Source organism: Coregonus lavaretus (genome assembly GCF_964263955.1).
Source record: "Coregonus lavaretus genome assembly, contig: HAP1_SCAFFOLD_231, whole genome shotgun sequence".
Taxonomy (NCBI): domain Eukaryota; kingdom Metazoa; phylum Chordata; class Actinopteri; order Salmoniformes; family Salmonidae; genus Coregonus; species Coregonus lavaretus.
In genome coordinates, this window is record NW_028163077.1 from 615,885 (window position 1) to 635,010 (window position 19,126).

At 45.2% G+C, this 19,126-nt stretch overlaps 1 protein-coding gene across 2 annotated transcripts in view; it reads right to left on the reverse strand.

Moving 5' to 3' along the window:
* ugp2b (UDP-glucose pyrophosphorylase 2b) overlaps positions 1-19,126 on the reverse strand; it is a 58,189-nt gene that overhangs the window by 26,373 nt on the left and 12,690 nt on the right. For both annotated transcript variants that reach the window (XM_084193316.1, XM_084193315.1), the window contains exons 2-3: positions 16,574-16,701; positions 10,825-10,932 (exon numbers count right to left, since the gene is read on the reverse strand). In XM_084193316.1, the coding sequence (XP_084049442.1) occupies positions 10,825-10,932; positions 16,574-16,672 (207 nt within the window). In that variant the 5' untranslated portion in view covers positions 16,673-16,701. The remainder of the gene's footprint in view (positions 1-10,824; positions 10,933-16,573; positions 16,702-19,126) is intronic.

The window sequence follows — 19,126 nt, forward strand, 5'->3', positions numbered from 1 at the left end:
CCTCCAAACACGACAAGTTGAGTTTTTACTAAAAAGTTCTATTTTGGTTTCATCTGACCATATGACATTCTCCCAATCCTCTTCTGGATCATCCAAATGCACTCTAGCAAACTTCAGACGGGCCTGGACATGTACTAGCTTAAGCAGGGGGACACGTCTTGCACTGCAGGATTTGAGTCCCTGGCGGTGTAGTGTGTTACTGATGGTAGGCTTTGTTACTTTGGTCCCAGCTCTCTGCAGGTCTCTAGGTCCCCCCGTGTGGTTCTGGGATTTTTGCTCACTGTTCTTGTGATCATTTTGACCCCACGGGGTGAGATCTTGCGTGGAGCCCCAGATCGAGGGAGATTATCAGTGGTCTTGTATGTCTTCCATTTCCTAATAATTGCTCCCACAGTTGATTTCTTCAAACCAAGCTGCTTACCTATTGCAGATTCAGTCTTCCCAGCCTGGTGCAGGTCTACCATTTTGTTTCTGGTGTCCTTTGACAGCTCTTTGGTCTTGGCCATAGTGGAGTTCGGAGTGTGACTGTTTGAGGTTGTGGACAGGTGTCTTTTATACTGATAACAAGTTCAAACAGGTGCCATTAATACAGGTAACGAGTGGAGGACAGAGGAGCCTCTTAAAGAAGAAGTTACAGGTCTGTGAGAGCCAGAAATCTTGCTTATTTGTAGGTGACCAAATACTTATTTTCCACCATAATTTGCAAATAAATTCATTAAAAATCCTACAATGTGATTTATTGGAGAAAAAAAATCTCAATTTGTCTGTCATAGTTGACGTGTACCTATGATGAAAATTACAGGCCTCTCTCATCTTTTTAAGTGGGAGAACTAGCACAATTGGTGGCTGACTAAATACTTTTTTCCCCCACTGTATGTTCAGGACATTAACACAGAGATCATGGGAAATTGCTGGAGGACCAGCTGAACTGGGTTCGAACTGTGTTTTAGCTTTACATGTCTGATGTGCTATTCACTGGAAAGAAGTGAGTGTTACCGGTTGAGCCAATATTACAGTCAGTTCTGTGCTTCAGTTCTGTGCCTCAGTGTAGGAGTGGCAGTAACTTCATCTGTTTGTGACTGAACATGACCTATGGCATGCAGCGTTGCCTGAGGGCCAGACTCCGAATCTTTTGTCTCTTTGGCATTTTAATGGCTATCTGGAGGTTCACAACTATACACAATGAGAAGGAGCACCCAGGAGCGTCAAATCTTAAACAGATGTCGTGTGTGTGTGTGTGTGTGTGTGTTTCTGTGTGTGCACAATAGTATGGGTGTGTGTGTGTGTGTGTTTACATGAGTGCATGTGTGATTGAGCCTAAGTAACTGGAGGGTCATAGGGTCATGGCTCATCCTGTGTCCTGCTGACTGCTTTGAGACACCAGAGCCTGGATCTGAGGCCTAACACACACTGGATACAGCCCAACACACACTGGATACAGCCTAACACACACTGGATACAGCCTAACACACACTGGATACAGCCCAACACACACTGGATACAGCCCAACACACACTGGATACAGCCCAACACACACTGGATACAGCCTAACACACACTAGATACAGCCCAACACACACTGGATACAGCCCAACACACACTGGATACAGCCCAACACACACTGGATACAGCCCAACACACACTGGATACAGCCTAACACACACTGGATACAGCCTAACACACACTGGATACAGCCCAACACACACTGGATACAGCCCAACACACACTGGATACAGCCTAAAACACGTTGGATACAGCCCAACACACACTGGATACAGCCCAACACACACTGGATACAGCCTAACACACACTGGATACAGCCTAACACACACTGGATACAGCCCAACACACACTGGATACAGCCCAACACACACTGGATACAGCCCAACACACACTGGATACAGCCCAACACACACTGGATACAGCCTAACACACACTGGATACAGCCTAACACACTGGATACAGCCCAACACACACTGGATACAGCCCAACACACACTGGATACAGCCCAACACACACTGGATACAGCCCAACACACACTGGATACAGCCCAACACACACTGGATACAGCCTAACACACACTGGATACAGCCTAACACACTGGATACAGCCCAACACACACTGGATACAGCCCAACACACACTGGATACAGCCCAACACACACTGGATACAGCCTAACACACTGGATACACCCTAACACACTGGTTACAGCCTAACACACTGGTAGCCATTTGATTTGCTGTTCAGGAGTCTCATGGCTTGGGGGTAGAAGCTGTTAAGAAGCCTTTTGGACCTAGACTTGCCGTGCGGTAGCAGAGAGAACAGTCTATGACTAGGGTGGCTGGAGTCTTTGGCAATTTTTTGGGCCTTCCTCTGACACTGCCTGGTATAGAGGTCCTGGATGGCAGGAAGCTTGGCCCCAGTGATATACTGGGCCGTACGCACTACCCTCTGTAGTGCCTTGCGGTCGGAGGCCGAGCAGTTGTCAGGATGCTCTCGATGGTGCAGCTGTATAACTTTTTGAGGATCTGAGGACCCATGCCAAATCTTTTCAGTCTCCTGAGGGGAAATAGGCTTTGTCGTGCCCTCTTCACGACTGTCTTGGTGTGTTTGGACCATGCTAGTTTGTTGGTGATGTGGACACCAAGGAACTTGAAGCTCTCAACCTGCTCCACTACAGCCCCGTCGATGAGAATGGGGCCGTGCTCGGTCCTCCTTTTCCTGTAGTCCACAATCCTCTCCTTTGTCTTGGTCACGTTGAGGGAGAGGTTGTTATCCTGGCATCACACGGTCAGGTCTCTGATCTACTCCCTATAGGCTTTCTCATCGTTGTCGGTGATCAGGCCTACAACTATTGTGTCGTTGGCAAACTTAATGATGGTGTTGGAGTCGTGCTTGGCCATGCAGTCATGGGTGAACAGGGAGTACAGCTGTTGTGATAGCACGCAAGGTTTTTATAAAATGAAAAAAATGTAGGCCTATTGCATTTTTAAAACAGGTTCAAAAGCTAAAAAGCAGAAAATGTGAATGTGCTGGAATCTACCAATAAGCTGTTGCAGGAGGACACATCATTACCTCCAGATGTGTCTCCCTGAATGTGGACCGAAGATTAATGTGTGTGTGTCATCAGAAATGAGTCACACTATGACATGCTATATGGTGTGCCAAGGGTCCAGCCCTGACCCCTCTCTCCCCTTCCTCTCCCCAAAACAAAAACTGTCCCAGCTGAGTTAGTTAAAGCAAACCATGTGACTCAATGACAACACACACAGACACAGAGAGAGAGAGAGAGAGACACTGAATATACAAAACATTAAGAGCACTCCTCCTCCCCCCCTGCCTTTTCCCCTTAGAACAGCCTCAATTCGTCAGGGCATGGACTCTACAAGGTGTCGAAAGTGTTCCACAGGGATGCTGGCCAATGTTGACTCCACAGCTTCCCACAGTTGTGTCAAGTTGGCTGGATGTCCTTTGGGTGGTGGACCATTCTTGATACACACAGGAAACTGTTGAGCGTGAAAACAGCAGCGTTGCAGTTCTTGACACAAACCGGTGTGCCTGGCACCTACTACCATACCCCATTGAAAAGGTACTTAGATTTTTTGTCTTTCCCATTCACCCTCTGAATGGCACACATACACAATCCATGTCTCAATTGTCTCAAAGCTTAAAAATCCATATTTAACCTGTCTCCTCCCCTTCATCTACACTGATTGAAGTGGATTTAACAATTGACATCAATAAGGGATCATAACTTTAATCTGGATTCACCTGGTCAGTCTATGTCATGGAAAGAGCAGGTGTCCTTAATGTTTTGTACACTGCATTCGGAAAGTATTCAGACCCCTTGACTTTTTCCACATTTTGTTACGTTACAGCCTTATTCTAAAACGGATGATATAATACCCAATAATGACAAAACGAAAACAGGTTTTTATAAATGTATTAAAAATACAAAATAGAAATACCTTATTTACATAAGTATTCAGACCCTTTGTTATGAAACTAGAAATTGAGCTCAGGTGCATCCTGTTTCCATTGTTCATCCTTGAGATGTTTCTACAACTTGATTAGAGTCCACCTGTTGTAAATTCAATTGATTGGAAATTATTTGGAACACACCTGTCTATATAAAGGTCCCACAGTTGACAGTGCATGTCATAGCAAAAACCAAGCCATGAAGTCGAAGGAATTGTCCATAGAAAAACAATTTAATCAATTTTAGAATAAGGCTGTAACGTAACAAAATGTGGAAAAAGTCAAGGGGTCTGAATACTTTCCGAATGCGGTCGGTCGGTCGATCGAGCGATAGATAGATCGACCGATAGATAGAATAGCGCTGCAGTTACAGCAGGAGAGCTTGTCATATCCCTAGCCAGCTATAATCTCAAATTAAGTCCCCCCTGTGTGTGTGTGTGCGCGCATGTGACAGTGTCTGTGTGTGTGTGTGTGCATGTGACAGTGTGTGTGTGTGTGTGTGTGTGTGCCAGTGTCTGTGTGTGTGTGCATGTGACAGTGTCTGTGTGTGTGTGTGCATGTGACAGTGTCTAAGTGTGTGTGTGTGTGTGTGTGTGTGTGTGCGCATGTGACAGTGTCTGTGTGTGTGTGCATGTGACAGTGTCTGTGTGTGTGTGTGTGCATGTGACAGTGTCTGTGTGTGTGTGTGTGTGTGCATGTGACAGTGTCTAAGTGTGTGTGTGTGCATGTGACAGTGTCTAAGTGTGTGTGTGTGTGTGTGTGTGTGCATGTGACAGTGTCTGTGTGTGTGTGCATGTGACAGTGTCTGTGTGTGTGCATGTGACAGTGTCTGTGTGTGTCTGTGTGTGTGCATGTGACAGTGTCTGTGTGTGTGTGCATGTGACAGTGTCTGTGTGTGTGCATGTGACAGTGTCTGTGTGTGTCTGTGTGTGTGCATGTGACAGTGTCTGTGTGTGTGTGTGTGTGTGTGTGTGTGTGTGCATGTGACAGTGTCTATGTGTGTGTGTGTGTGTGTGTGTGTGCGCAGTAGCTAGGCCCAATTTAGCATCAGGTCGTCCATAGCACTTAGCCTCCTCCCCCTCTCCTCCCGATGTAAACTCTGCTTCCAGACAGTCAGTGTTTATCAGAACAGCAACAAGACATCCCAGAGAGGATACAGGGGCATCCAGACAGTGAGCAGACACTGGGCCTGCCTGATAACTGAAACCAAACTAAAGAGTTTCCTTTCAGAACTTCTCCACACCCACACACCCACACACCCACACACCCATCTTGGATTCTTTCACTTTCCTTTCCTTTATTCTCCATCCCTTCTCAACTGTGACTGAGTTCAAGGTGAAGTCTCAAGGAAAGTGCGCTATAAAAGGGAATAAGTGTTCCATTTGGGACGCTGGTTTGGAACACAGCCCATATCCCCCCCCCCCCTCCCCTGCTCAGAGACCAAAGGGAAATGGAACCGTTTCTGGATGTCATTACCACAAAGGCTGTGTGTGCATCCCAAATGACACCCTATTCCCTATATAGTGCACTGCTTCTGACCAGAGTCCACTATATAGGGAATAGGGTGCCCTTAGGGATGCAGACTGTGTGTTGGCACCGGATTAGAATACTCAATAGTACGACTGACACACACAGCTCAGAGAATGGACTTCACAGAGCATCCCTAGAGACATGGCAACCCTGTGGTTTAAAACAGAGAAAACTATGGCAATACTGTGGTTTAAAACAGAGAAAACTATGGCAACCCTGTGGTTTAAAACAGAGAAAACTATGGCAATACTGTGGTTTAAAACAGAGAAAACTATGGCAACCCTGTGGTTTAAAACAGAGAAAACTATGGCAATACTGTACTTTTATACTGAGGGAGAATATGGCAATACTGTACTTTTATACTGAGGGAGAATATGGCAATACGGTACTTTTATACTGAGGGAGAATATGGCAATGCTGTACTTTTATACTGAGGGAGAATATGGCAATGCTGTAATTTTATACTGAGGGAGAATATGGCAATACTGTACTTTTATACTGAGAAAAAAACTATTGCAACCCTGTGATTTAAAACCCTAATCCTGAGTATGTCTGTCCTCAACTCAACATCGGACCTGACGAAAATCTCAGGGGGATCGAAATGTTGTCTGTGTGTCTAAATAAGAATTTGATCTTAACTTGACTTGTCTGGTTAAATAAAAGGTTAAATAAATAATAAATAAAGTCTCAATAAATCACAGTTGTAGACATTGCACCTGAACAAGTTGGATGTGTGAGATCTTGACATTTTCACTGAGTAGCCCTGCACTGAGCGGTACTACAGCAAGCAACTGTGCTTTTGAACTGAGCTCAAATCAGTTCAACTGGATGAAGAGCAGCAGGCCTGGTCTGGGATCAGGTCCCCCCCGTCCATTCAGAGCAGCAGGCCTGGTCTGGGATCAGGTCCCCCCTGTCCATTCAGAGCAGCAGACCTGGTCTGGGATCAGGTCCCCCCCGTCCATTCAGAGCAGCAGGCCTGGTCTGGGATCAGGTCCCCCCTGTCCATTCAGAGCAGCAGGCCTGGTCTGGGATCAGGTCCCCCCCGTCCATTCAGAGCAGCAGGCCTGGTCTGGGATCAGGTCCCCCCCGTCCATTCAGAGCAGCAGGCCTGGTCTGGGATCAGGTCCCCCCTGTCCATTCAGAGCAGCAGGCCTGGTCTGGGATCAGGTCCCCCCCGTCCATCATCTTATTCATTATGATCTAAAACAGGGTTTCTTCATCCTGGTCCTGGGGACCCAAAAGGGTGGACACAGCTGATTCAAATGATAAAATCATCAACACGCTTCGATGATTTGAAATCAGGTGGGTAGTGCTGGGGCAAACACTACCATGATTAAGAAACACTAATCTAAAAAAGGCCATCCTGGATGAAAGTAGAGAAGACTTGCAAGGTTGGAGAAACCTGATCCTGAACTGAGCCAAGATGAGAGATGGGGATGTGAGAAACCTGGTCCTGAACTGAGCCAAGATGAGAGATGGGGATGTGAGCTGAAGAGGCACTTCCTCCCTCCCTATTACCTGTCATTACTACCACATGACACAATGCTCCTTAAAAAGGGCCAATCAGCAGTTGATACATTAATGTTTGGACTTATTAATTAATGACATGTACCCAATGATTCTTGAAGAATATAACTTATAAATGCCTCATGAGCTTAGTTCAACTGTTGTACCCCATCAGAAACCAAAATAGAAACTTGTTTTACTCCAATGTTTGTAATCAAAGTAAACAAGCACTATATAGCCTCAAAACATGGTTAAAACTATAATTTTGATATCATGGATGCTCCGTCTATGAATTTGAGAGTGGTTGAATTACTCCAGCCTCATCCCTAAGCTTTTTACCGAAACGGGCGGGGAACTCACTTTGTTATTGTTTCTACTACTGATTGCCGCTTTAACATTGGTAAATGACCTTTTTATCATCTCACAGTGAAGCTGACGTGTCAGAAACAGGATATACAGGTTACCAGATAGAATTTCCTATGACGATGTGGAGAATTATAAAATAATTCCACAAGAAAGGAACCTCTCCCCCTCTCTTTATACTAGTGAGCTCTACACAGTTACCTTAGAACCAGAAGAATACCTTTTTCTATTGTTGAGGGTTTTCAAGACAACTATCCAAGGTGACAGAAAAGCTACCTAGCCCAGGTGTACAGGCTTGGTTTACAATGAACAGCAATGGCAGCTAAAAGAACTCTGAAGAATAGGGAGGTTGTGCTGGAGTCTGTTCTAATGGAAGCGCTGCCTACTCCGGACCCCATCTCAGTCTTTCTGTCAAGCCCTTATCTCTGTAACTTCCCACTGTCTTATCAGAAAGTGAAAAAAAATCTGAAAGAAGATCAAAAGGAGATTGGTCAATTCTATCTCTTTTTGTTTTTAATAAATACGGAGGAACAGCAGTGAGAGCAAGATGAACCCTCCAAAGAATGGTGGAACCATCCAAAGAATGGTGGAACCCTCCAAAAGAATGGTGGAACCCTCCAAAAGAATGGTGGAACCCTCCAAAAGAATAGTGGAACTGAATTAAATTAATTAACCTACGTGATATTAGTGCCCAAAAAGATTTAACCCTATTTTGATCATAAAATAATAACAACAATTGCCTAGTTGTCAAACCCTAAATTCATGACAATCACTGGTTTAGGTTGCACATCAAAATATCTACAATCATGCATTCGTGCTTGAACATGATGTTAGAATAACATTTTTATTTCTGGAATCATATCGTAGTCTAGTACACTTCTGCATGAAACACTTTGAATAACTTTATAAAACGATGAGGCTACTAATTTGTTCTATTGCGTGACCCCACAGTAATTGTGGTGTGACCAAATCATAGGCTGCCACCAACTGAAAATGTTAGTATGGAGCCCTGTGACTCTGTGACATAGAATAGAACATGTTAGTATGGAGCCCTGTGACTCTGTGACATAGAATAGAACATGTTAGTATGGAGCCCTGTGACTCTGTGACATAGAATATAACATGTTAGTATGGAGCCCTGTGACTCTGTGACATAGAATAGAACATGTTAGTATGGAGCCCTGTGACTCTGTGACATAGAATAGATCATGTTAGTATGGAGCCCTGTGACTCTGTGACATAGAATAGAACATGTTAGTATGGAGCCCTGTGACTCTGTGACATAGAATAGAACATGTTAGTATGGAGCCCTGTGACATAGAATAGAACATGTTAGTATGGAGCCCTGTGACTCTGTGACATAGAATAGAACATGTTAGTATGGAGCCCTGTGACTCTGTGACATAGAATAGATCATGTTAGTATGGAGCCCTGTGACTCTGTGACATAGAATAGAACATGTTAGTATGGAGCCCTGTGACTCTGTGACATAGAATAGAACATGTTAGTATGGAGCCCTGTGACATAGAATAGAACATGTTAGTATGGAGCCCTGTGACATAGAATAGAACATGTTAGTATGGAGCCCTGTGACTCTGTGACATAGAATAGAACATGTTAGTATGGAGCCCTGTGACTCTGTGACATAGAATATAACATGTTAGTATGGAGCCCTGTGACTCTGTGACATAGAATAGAACATGTTAGTATGGAGCCCTGTGACTCTGTGACATAGAATAGAACGTGTTAGTATGGAGCCCTGTGACTCTGTGACATTGAATAGAACATGTTAGTATGGAGCCCTGTGACTCTGTGACATAGAATAGAACATGTTAGTATGGAGCCCTGTGACTCTGTGACATAGAATAGAACATGTTAGTATGGAGCCCTGTGACTCTGTGACATAGAATAGAACATGTTAGTATGGAGCCCTGTGACTCTGTGACATTGAATAGAACATGTTAGTATGGAGCCCTGTGACTCTATGACATAGAATAGATCATGTGATTAAAGGATCTTTAGGCTCTGCTCTCCTCACGTATGCAGAACACATACCCTCAAGTCATACATCACAAATTGCTTGTAAAACACTCAAACACCCCAACATCACACACATACATACTACCCATCACTCATTTTGAAGACTGCTGGTACATAGCAACAAAGACATCAATGGTCATTTCACACCCAGCCCCACCTCTTTCTCACACACACACAAATGTACAGTGGGGGAAAAAAGTATTTAGTCAGCCACCAATTGTGCAAGTTCTCCCACTTAAAAAGATGAGAGAGGCCTGTAATTTTCATCATAGGTACACGTCAACTATGACAGACAAAATGAGAAAAGAAATTCCAGAAAATCACATTGTAGGATTTTTTATGAATTTATTTGCAAATTATGGTGGAAAATAAGTATTTGATGAAAATTACAGGCCTCTCTCATATTTTTAAGTGGGAGAACTTGCACAATTGGTGGCTGACTAAATACTTTTTCCCCCACTGTATATGTGCAGTGCTACACGTAAACGAAAATGTGCACGAAAAATCTCAATGTCTTAAGGTGCTCCCTCTGTCACTTCCTCTCCCTATCCACAAAACGTATTGTAATGAGACATTCCTCTCTCTCTCTCTCTCTTTCTCTCTATTCGGTCTCTCTCTCTCTCTATTCTGTCTTTCTCTCTCTCTCTCTCTCTATTCTGTCTTTCTCTCTCTCTCTATTCTGTCTCTCTCTCTCTCTATTCTGTCTCTCTCTCTCTCTATTCTGTCTCTCTATTCTGTGTCTCTCTCTATTCTGTGTCTCTCTCTATTCTGTCTCTCTCTCTCTCTCTCTCTCTATTCTGTCTCTCTCTCTATTCTGTCTCTCTCTCTCTCTCTCTCTATTCTGTCTCTCTCTCTCTCTATTCTCTCTCCCTCTCTCTCTATTCTGTATCTCTCTCTCTCTATTCTGTCTCTCTCTCTCTATTCTGTCTCTTCTCTGGTCTGGGTTTCTGGTCCCAGTCAGTTGTGAGAGAAAGCTTGGGGGTTGTGGAGGGAGCTCTGGCAGACAGGGGGAGCCAGCTGGCTGCGTGCCCAGAGGAAGAGACCCAAACGCTGGCCTCTCTGTGTGAGCTCTCCCCTTGGCCTCCACTGTGCCCATCTGCCTGATAGAGTCCACTTCATCACACCCTATTACTGGACCACTCACTGATGAGCTCACAGACACACACACACACACACACACACACACACACACACACACACACACACACACACACACACACACACACACACACACACACACACACACACACACACACACACACACACACACACACACACACACACACACACACACACACACACACACACACACACACACACACACACACACACACACACACAATGTACATTATATGCACGCACAGACACACACACTCAGACACACACAGGGTTTTTGTTTGAGCCTTACTGAGTCTTCTGGAGGTCTGTGTATCTTGGGCCAGTCCACCGATGGCCCCTTCACCTGCAGAAACCTGTGAAACAGCTTCTTGAATCCTTCAAAGTCCTTCTTGGAGATCTGGAATACACAAGGAGTATACGTTAGAAGAACAACATTACTTTATTTTATTTTATTTTACCTTTATTTAACCAGGTAAGCCTGGTAATTTACAACTACAACCTGGCCAAGATAAAGCAAAGCAGTGCAATAAAAACAACACAGAGTTACATATGGGGTAAAACAAAACATAAAGTCAAAAATACAACAGAAAATATATATACAGTGTGTGCAAATGTAGTAAGTTATGGAGGTAAGGCAATAAATAGGCCATAGTGCAAAATAGTTACAATTAGTATTAACACTGGAATGATAGATGTGCAAGAGATGATGTGCAAATAGAGATACTGGGGTGCAAATGAGCAAAATAAATAACAATATGGGGATGAGGTAGTTGGGTGGCCTAATTTCAGATGGGCTGTGTACAGGTGCAGTGATCGGTAAGGTGCTCTGACAACTGATGCTTAAAGATAGTGAGGGAGATAAGAGTCTCCAGCTTCAGAGATTTTTGCAGTTCGTTCCAGTCATTGGCAGCAGAGAACTGGAAGGAATGACAGCCAAAGGAGGTGTTGGCTTTGGGGATGACCAGTGAGATATACCTGCTGGAGCGCATACTACGGGTGGGTGTTGCTATGGTGACCAATGAGCTAAGATAAGATGGGGATTTGCCTAGCAGTGATTTATAGATGGCCTGGAGCCAGTGGGTTTGGCAACGAATATGTAGTGAGGACCAGCCAACAAGAGCGTACAGGTCACAGTGGTGGGTAGTATATGGGGCTTTGGTGACAAAACGGATGGCACTGTGATAGACTACATCCAATTTGCTGAGTAGAGTGTTGGAGGCTATTTTGTAAATGACATCGCCGAAGTCAAGGATCGGTAGGATAGTCAGTTTTACGAGGGCATGTTTGGCAGCATGATTGAAGGAGGCTTTGTTGCGAAATAGGAAGGAGTGTTGTATGGCATTGAAGCTCGTTTGGAGGTTTGTTAACACAGTGTCCAATGAAGGGCCAGATGTATACAAAATGGTGTCGTCTGCGTAGAGGTGGATCTGAGAGTCACCAGCAGCAAGAGCGACATCATTGATATACACAGAGAAAAGAGTCGGCCCTAGAATTGAACCCTTTGGCAACCCATAGAGACTGCCATAGGTCCAGACAACAGGCCCTCCGATTTGACACATTGAACTCTATCTGAGAAGTAGTTGGTGAACCAGGCGAGGCAGTCATTTGAGAAACCAGGGCTATTTAGTTTGCCAATGAGAATGTGGTGGTTGACAAGAGTCAAAAGCCTTGGCCAGGTCGATGAAGACGGCTGCACAGTACTGTCTATTATCGATCGCGGTTATAATATCGTTTAGGACCTTGAGCGTGGCTGAGGTGCACCCATGACCAGCTCGGAAACCGGATTGCATAGCGGAGAAGGTACAGTGTGATTCGAAATGGTCGGTGATCTGTTTGTTAACTTGGCTTTCAAAAACTTTCGAAAGGCAGGGCAGGATGGATATAGGTCTGTAACAGTTTGGATCTAGAGTGTCACCCCCTTTGATGACCGCGGCAGCTTTCCAATCTCTGGGGATCTCAGATGTTACAAAAGAGAGGTTGAACAGGCTAGTAATAGGGGTTGCGACAATTTCGGCGGCTAATTTTAGAAAGAAAGGGTCCAGATTATCTAGCCCAGATGATTTGTAGGGGTCCAGATTTTGAAGCTCTTTCAGAACATCAGCTGTCTGAATTTGTGTGAAGGAGAAGCGGGGGGGGGGGGCATGGGCAAGTTGCAGCGGAGGGTGTAGAGCTGGTGGCCGGGGTAGTGGTAGCCAGGTGGAAAGCATGGCCAGCCATAGCAAAATGCTTGTTGAAATTCTCGATTATTGTAGATTTATCGGTGGTGACAGTGTTTCCTAGCCTCAGTGCAGTGGGCAGTTGGGAGGAGGTGCTCTTATTCTCCATGGACTTTACAGTGTCCCAAAACTCTTTGGAGTTAGTGCTACAGGACGCACATTTCTGTTTGAAAAAGTTAGCCTTTGCTTTCCTAACTGCTTGTGTATATTGGTTCCTAACTTCCCTGAAAAGTTGCATATCGCGGGGGCTATTCGATGCTAATGCGGTTCGCCACAGGATGTTTTTGTGCTGGTCAGGGGCAGTCAAGTCTGAGGAGAACCAGGGGCTATATCTGTTGTTAGTTCTGATTTTTTTTGAATGGGGCATGCTTATTTAAGATTGAGAGGAAAGCACTTTTAAAGAACAACCAGGCATCCTCTACTGACGGAATGAGATCGATATCCATCCAGGATACCTGGGCCAGGTCAATTAGGAAGGCCTGCTCGCTAAATTGTTTTAGGGAGCGTTTGACCACGGGCCCATTACGGTCGCAGGCAATAAGGCAGTGATGGCTGAGATCCTGGTTGAAGACAGCGGAGGTGTATTTAGAGGGTAAATTAGTCAGGATGATATCTATAAGGGTGCCCATGTTTACGGATTTAGGGTTGTACCTGGTAGGTTCCTTGATAATTTGTGGGAGATTGAGGGCATCTAGTTTGGATTGTAGGACGGCCGGGGTGTTAAGCATATCCCAGTTTAGGTCACCAAGCAGTACGAAATCTGAGGATAGATGGGGGGCAATCAATTCACATATGGTGTCCAGGGCACAGCTGGGGGCTGAGGGGGGTCTGTAGCAAGCGGCAACAGTGAGAGACTTATTTCTGGAAAGGTGGATTTTTAGAAGTAGGAGCTCAAACTGTTTGGGCACAGACCTGGATAGTATGATAGAGCTCTGCAGGCTCTCTCTACAGTAGATTGCAACTCCACCCCCTTTGGCAGTTCTATCTAGACGGAAAATGTTGTAGTTGGGGAGGGACATTTCTGAATTTCTGGTGGCCTTCCTAAGCCAGGATTCAGACACTGCTAGAACATCAGGGTTGGCGGAGTGTGCTAACGCAGTGAATAACTCAAACTTAGGGATGAGGCTTCTGATATTAACATGCAAAAACCAAGGCTTTTACGGTTACAGAAGTCAACAAATGATAGCTCCTGGGGAGTAGGAGTGATACTGGGGGCTGCAGGGCCTGAGTTAACCTCTACATCACCAGAGGAACAGAGGAGGACTAGAATAAGGATACGGCTAAAGGCTTTAAGAACTGGTCTTCTAGTGCGTTGGGTACAGAGAATAAAGGGGGCAGATTTCCAGGCGTTGTAGAATAGATTCAGGGCATTATGTACAGACAAGGATATGGAAGGATATGAGTACAGAGGTAAACCTAAGCGTTGGGGAACAATGAAAGAGATAGCATGACTGGAGGCACCGATTGAGCCGGTCTCCGCGTGTATGGGGGGGTGGACCAAAGGAGCTATTTGAGGCAGTTTGAGAGGGACTTGGGGCTCTACAGTGAAATTGTATAATAAGAACTAACTGGAACAGCAATAGGCAAGGCATATTGACATGGGAGAGAGGCATAAAGCAATCACAGGTGTTATTCGAGAGAGCTAAGACAACAACTGGTAATGGCGATGAAAGTTTGGGCTGAGGCTAAACAGATAAACAGGACAGGGTACCGTGTAAAGGAACAGTCCAGCAGGCATCAGCTGTGCAGCTGAGTGATCATAAAGGTCCAGTGAACAGCCATATGTGAGTCCGAGAGCAGTTCGAATTGGTGCTACAGCACAGGCAAGCAGGAAGCACGGCTGTTGTTTGCGTGTGCTAGCGGGCCGGGGCTAGCAGATGGATCTACATGGTCATCGCAACGGGAAGCCTGTTGAAACCACAGACGATTACGTCAGCAGACCAGTCGTGATGGATCGGCGGGGCTCCGTGTCGACTCTAGGAGGTCCCGTCATGTTGACAGAGAGGTAGATAGCCGGCAGATGGGTCTGACTCGAGGCTAGCTCAAGGCTGATTAGCCAACAACATCCATTTGGTTGCAGCTAGCTAGTTGCGATGATCCGGTGTTAAAGGTCCAGTGATTCAGTGATTCCGGCAGAAAATCCGATATGTTCTGGGTTGATAACGCGCTGTGCAGACTGGCCGATAATAGTCCAGGCTAGAGCTGGCTGGTAGGTAGTGCAGGCCACGGACAATGGTGAAAAAACGCTAACGGTGGCTAATAGCAAGTAGCTAGTTAGCTGGCTACTCCTGTCCGGTAGACAGAGAGGTAGATAGCCGGGATATGGGCCTGGCTCGAGGCTAGCTCAAGGCTAACTGGTGCTTGCTTCAGGGGCAGTGGTGATTAGCCAACAGCAACATCCATTCGGTTGCGGCTAGCTAGTTGCGATCCGGTGTTAAGGTCCAGTGATTCAGTTATTCCGGCAGAAAATACGATGTTCTGGGTGAAAACCGCTAATGGTGGCTAATAGCAAGTAGCTAGTTAGCTGGCTAGCTAGTTTCAACTGGAGATTCTAGATAAAGGGTACGTCAATAATAGAATCCGTTCCACATTGAGTGAGGCGGGTTGTAAGAAAGTATATTTAATAGAAGGATGAAAAGTGTGATAGGGAAATATATACGAAAAATACAAAAAAAATACATATATTTACTACATGAGCAACAAAAATGTGTCTTCAGCATATTCCGTTCTCCCCAGGTGGCATACAAACATAGACAGAGAGAGGCTGGGTTACTTGTTGTACCATACATATAGACAGAGAGAGGCTGGGTTACTTGTTGTATCATACATATAGACAGAGAGAGGCTGGGTTACTTGTTGTATCATACATATAGACAGAGAGAGGCTGGGTTACTTGTTGTATCATACATATAGACAGAAAGAGGCTGTGTGCTACAACAACTACTTAATTTGTTTTACAGTCCTCTATTAACCTGGTATTTACTCAAGAGATTGAATGTAAAATGGTGGTATTTACATAGTATTTACCTCGTAACTTCTGTTTTGTTTCTTTAGAGTTCAGTGAAGCCACCACCACTAAGTATCATTGGGCACCAGTTACCAATAGCATTGAATTATTAATGTTACCAGATAGCTCCTTGGTAAATACTAGGTACATTAACGTCAAATTAAAATTGGACTATAACATAAACACAGTCAGTCTGAACATCTTTATACCACAGCATCAGACCTGGGTGCAAATAATATGCGAAATCATTTCAAATACTGTATCTGTATTAGATTGAGCTTGCCTGTTGCAATGGAACCAATAAAGAAAGTCTCAAAAAAGCTAACTCCGCCCACTTGGCACTCCAGGCAGGCTAAAGCAAACGCTCAAGATGTTTGAAAGATTTTAAATAGTATTTCAACCCAGGTCTGCATAGTATAGATGAAAAAGCATGCAAATATAATCTGAGGCGTAGGCTGAATGTTATCATAGTTCATAGTTTATGGAATATGGTTGATTTATCGATGAGTAGATTTATAACACATCATCAAACAGCATTTCTGTTCAAAGCCAACTAATATGAATATGGTTTTCATGTGTTTTGAATGTGTATATACACCTCATTGATGTGAAGTGCTTATGTGTGTGTATGTCATAACTGCATGTTTGTCTGTGTGAAATAAACGTAATGGTTGTAAATGCTGTGTGTGTGTGTGTGTGTGAGAGAGAGAGAGAGAGGGCGGACTCTCTCTGACACTCTGCTTCAGTATGTGTCACTGTCCTGACTGCCACAATCCCTCCCAGATTGACCCAGGGAGAGGGAGAAGTGTGTGTACCTCCTTGTCGCCCCCTGTGGCAGTGTCCAGTAGTTTCTCCAGCTCCGTGTGCATGGAGGTCTCCAGCTGCTGCCTCATCACTTCCTGAAACTGGGCCATCCCTCCGTTAGGCACACCCTTACTCAGACCTGTAACACAACGTCAACTCCGTTAGGCACACCCTTACTCAGACCTGGACCAAGGAATACAGGGGAGACACCTTAGACACTCAGACCTGGACCAGGAAATACAGGGGAGACACCTTAAGACACTCCGACCTGGACCAGGAAATACAGGGGAGACACCTTAGACACTCAGACCTGGACCAGGAAATACAGGGGAGACACCTTAGACACTCAGACCTGGACCAGGAAATACAGGGGAGACACCTTAGACACTCAGACCTGGACCAGGAAATACAGGGGAGACACCTTAGACACTCAGACCTGGACCAGGAAATACAGGGGAGACACCTTAGACACTCAGACCTGGACCAGGAAATACAGGGGAGACACCTTAGACACTCAGACCTGGACCAGGAAATACAGGGGAGACACCTTAGACACTCAGACCTGGACCAGGAAGACACCACAGGGATGAACTATAACATGGAGGGATATAGGATGTAGATCAACCATATTAACTAGTATTACTATCCAAGAGCACACAGACTCTTCTGCTTTAGCACCTTCTTATCACTCACTCAGACCTGGACCAGAAAACCACAGGTGAAACACCTTCTCCTCTTTAATCACATGCCATATTTTAAATAAAGAGTTATTAGCAGCACTATTTAGCGGATTTGGTTGATTTAGTGGTCTCAAACCAGTGAGCTTGCCAACATTCGTCATCAAGAATATGAGCTATATGGAGTTATTTACAATGAAAGAGGTGAGAATTGTGTTCCTTTTTCAAATATAATTGCTACATTTATAACAAATTACACAATCTGGTTAAATGTGGGTACCGAGGCAAAGGCCAAGTGCAGTAAAAAATGTGATTTTCCTGTGTTTTATATATATATATATATATTTCCACACTATGAGGTTGGAATAATACTGTGAAATTCTGAAAATTATCATAATGCAATTTTAGTGTAAGAGCTGTTTGAGAAGAGTGCCTGGAACTACAGCCTGCTTTGGTGGGAGGGAGTTTGCCGTCCATGGTGACATCACCAGGCCGTAAATTAGTTCTAAACCTCTCAGCCAATAACAGCAAATTGTCAGTTTTCCCCTTCCCACTCAACCCACTCCAAGACAGTCCTAGTGAAATTCTTGCTTGAGAAATTGCTCTTTGCTTGTTTTCGTTCAAAAAGGTGAAAACACAACACAAGAAGTGGAGCAGCATGGCGACGGATCCTGTAGGTTCCATCTTCTAGAACCTACTCTACCGGATCCTGCAGGTTCCATCTTCTAGAACCCGCTCTACCGGACTCTCTACAATGTTAATCAAGCCTGTTACTAGAATGTGGTTTGACTCCTGTCAGGTTATGGAATGTTGTGCATTCCAAGTAGCTACTGTATAGTTCATTTTATTCCGATCTCCTCTGCATTATTGTAGCCATCTGCTGCAGCCTGTCAACTATGCCTCTGCCTATCCCTGTTCTTTCCTCTCCGCACAGGCTACACAAACGCCTCACACTGCGTGGCTGCTGCCTCTCTAACCTGGTGGTCCCTGCACGCACGACCCACGTGGAGTTCCAGGTCTCAGGCAGCCTCTGGAACTGCCGTTCTGCTGCCAACAAGGCAGACTTCATCCCAGCCTATGCTACCCTCCAATCCCTCGACTTCTTGGCGCTGACGGAAACATGGATTACCACTGAAAACACTGCTACTCCTGCTGCTCTCTCCTCGTCTGACCATGTGTTCTCGCATACCCCGAGAGCATCTGGTCAGCGGGGTGGTGGCACAGGAATCCTCATCTCTCCCAAGTGGACATTCTAAATTTTTCCCCTGACCCATCTGTCTATCTCCTCATTTGAATTCCATGCTGTCACAGTCACTAGCCCATTTAAGCTTAATATCCTTGTCATCTATCGCCCTCCAGGTTCCCTTGGAGAGTTCATCAATGAGCTTGACGCCTTGATAAGTTCCTTTCCTGAGGATGGCTCACCCCTCACAGTTCTGGGGGATTTCAACCTCCCTACGTCTACATTTGACTCATTTCTCTCTGCCTCCTTCTTTCCACTCCTCTCCTCTTTTGACCTCACCCTCTCACCGTCCCCCCCTACTCACAAGGCAGGCAATACGCTTGACCTCATCTTAACTAGATGCTGTTCTTCTACTAATCTCACTGCAACTCCCCTTCAAGTCTCCGACCACTACTTTGTATCCTTTTCTCTCTCCCTCTCCTCCAACACTACTCACTCTGCCCCTACACAGATGGTAATGCGCCGTCGCAACCTTCGCTCTCTCTCTCCCGCTACTCTCTCCTCTTCCATCCTATCATCTCTTCCCTCTGCTCAATCCTTCTCCCTCCAATCTCCTGATTCTGCCTCCTCAACCCTCCTCTCCTCCCTTTCTGCATCCTTTGACTCTCTATGTCCCCTATCCTCCCGGCCGGCCCGGTCCTCCC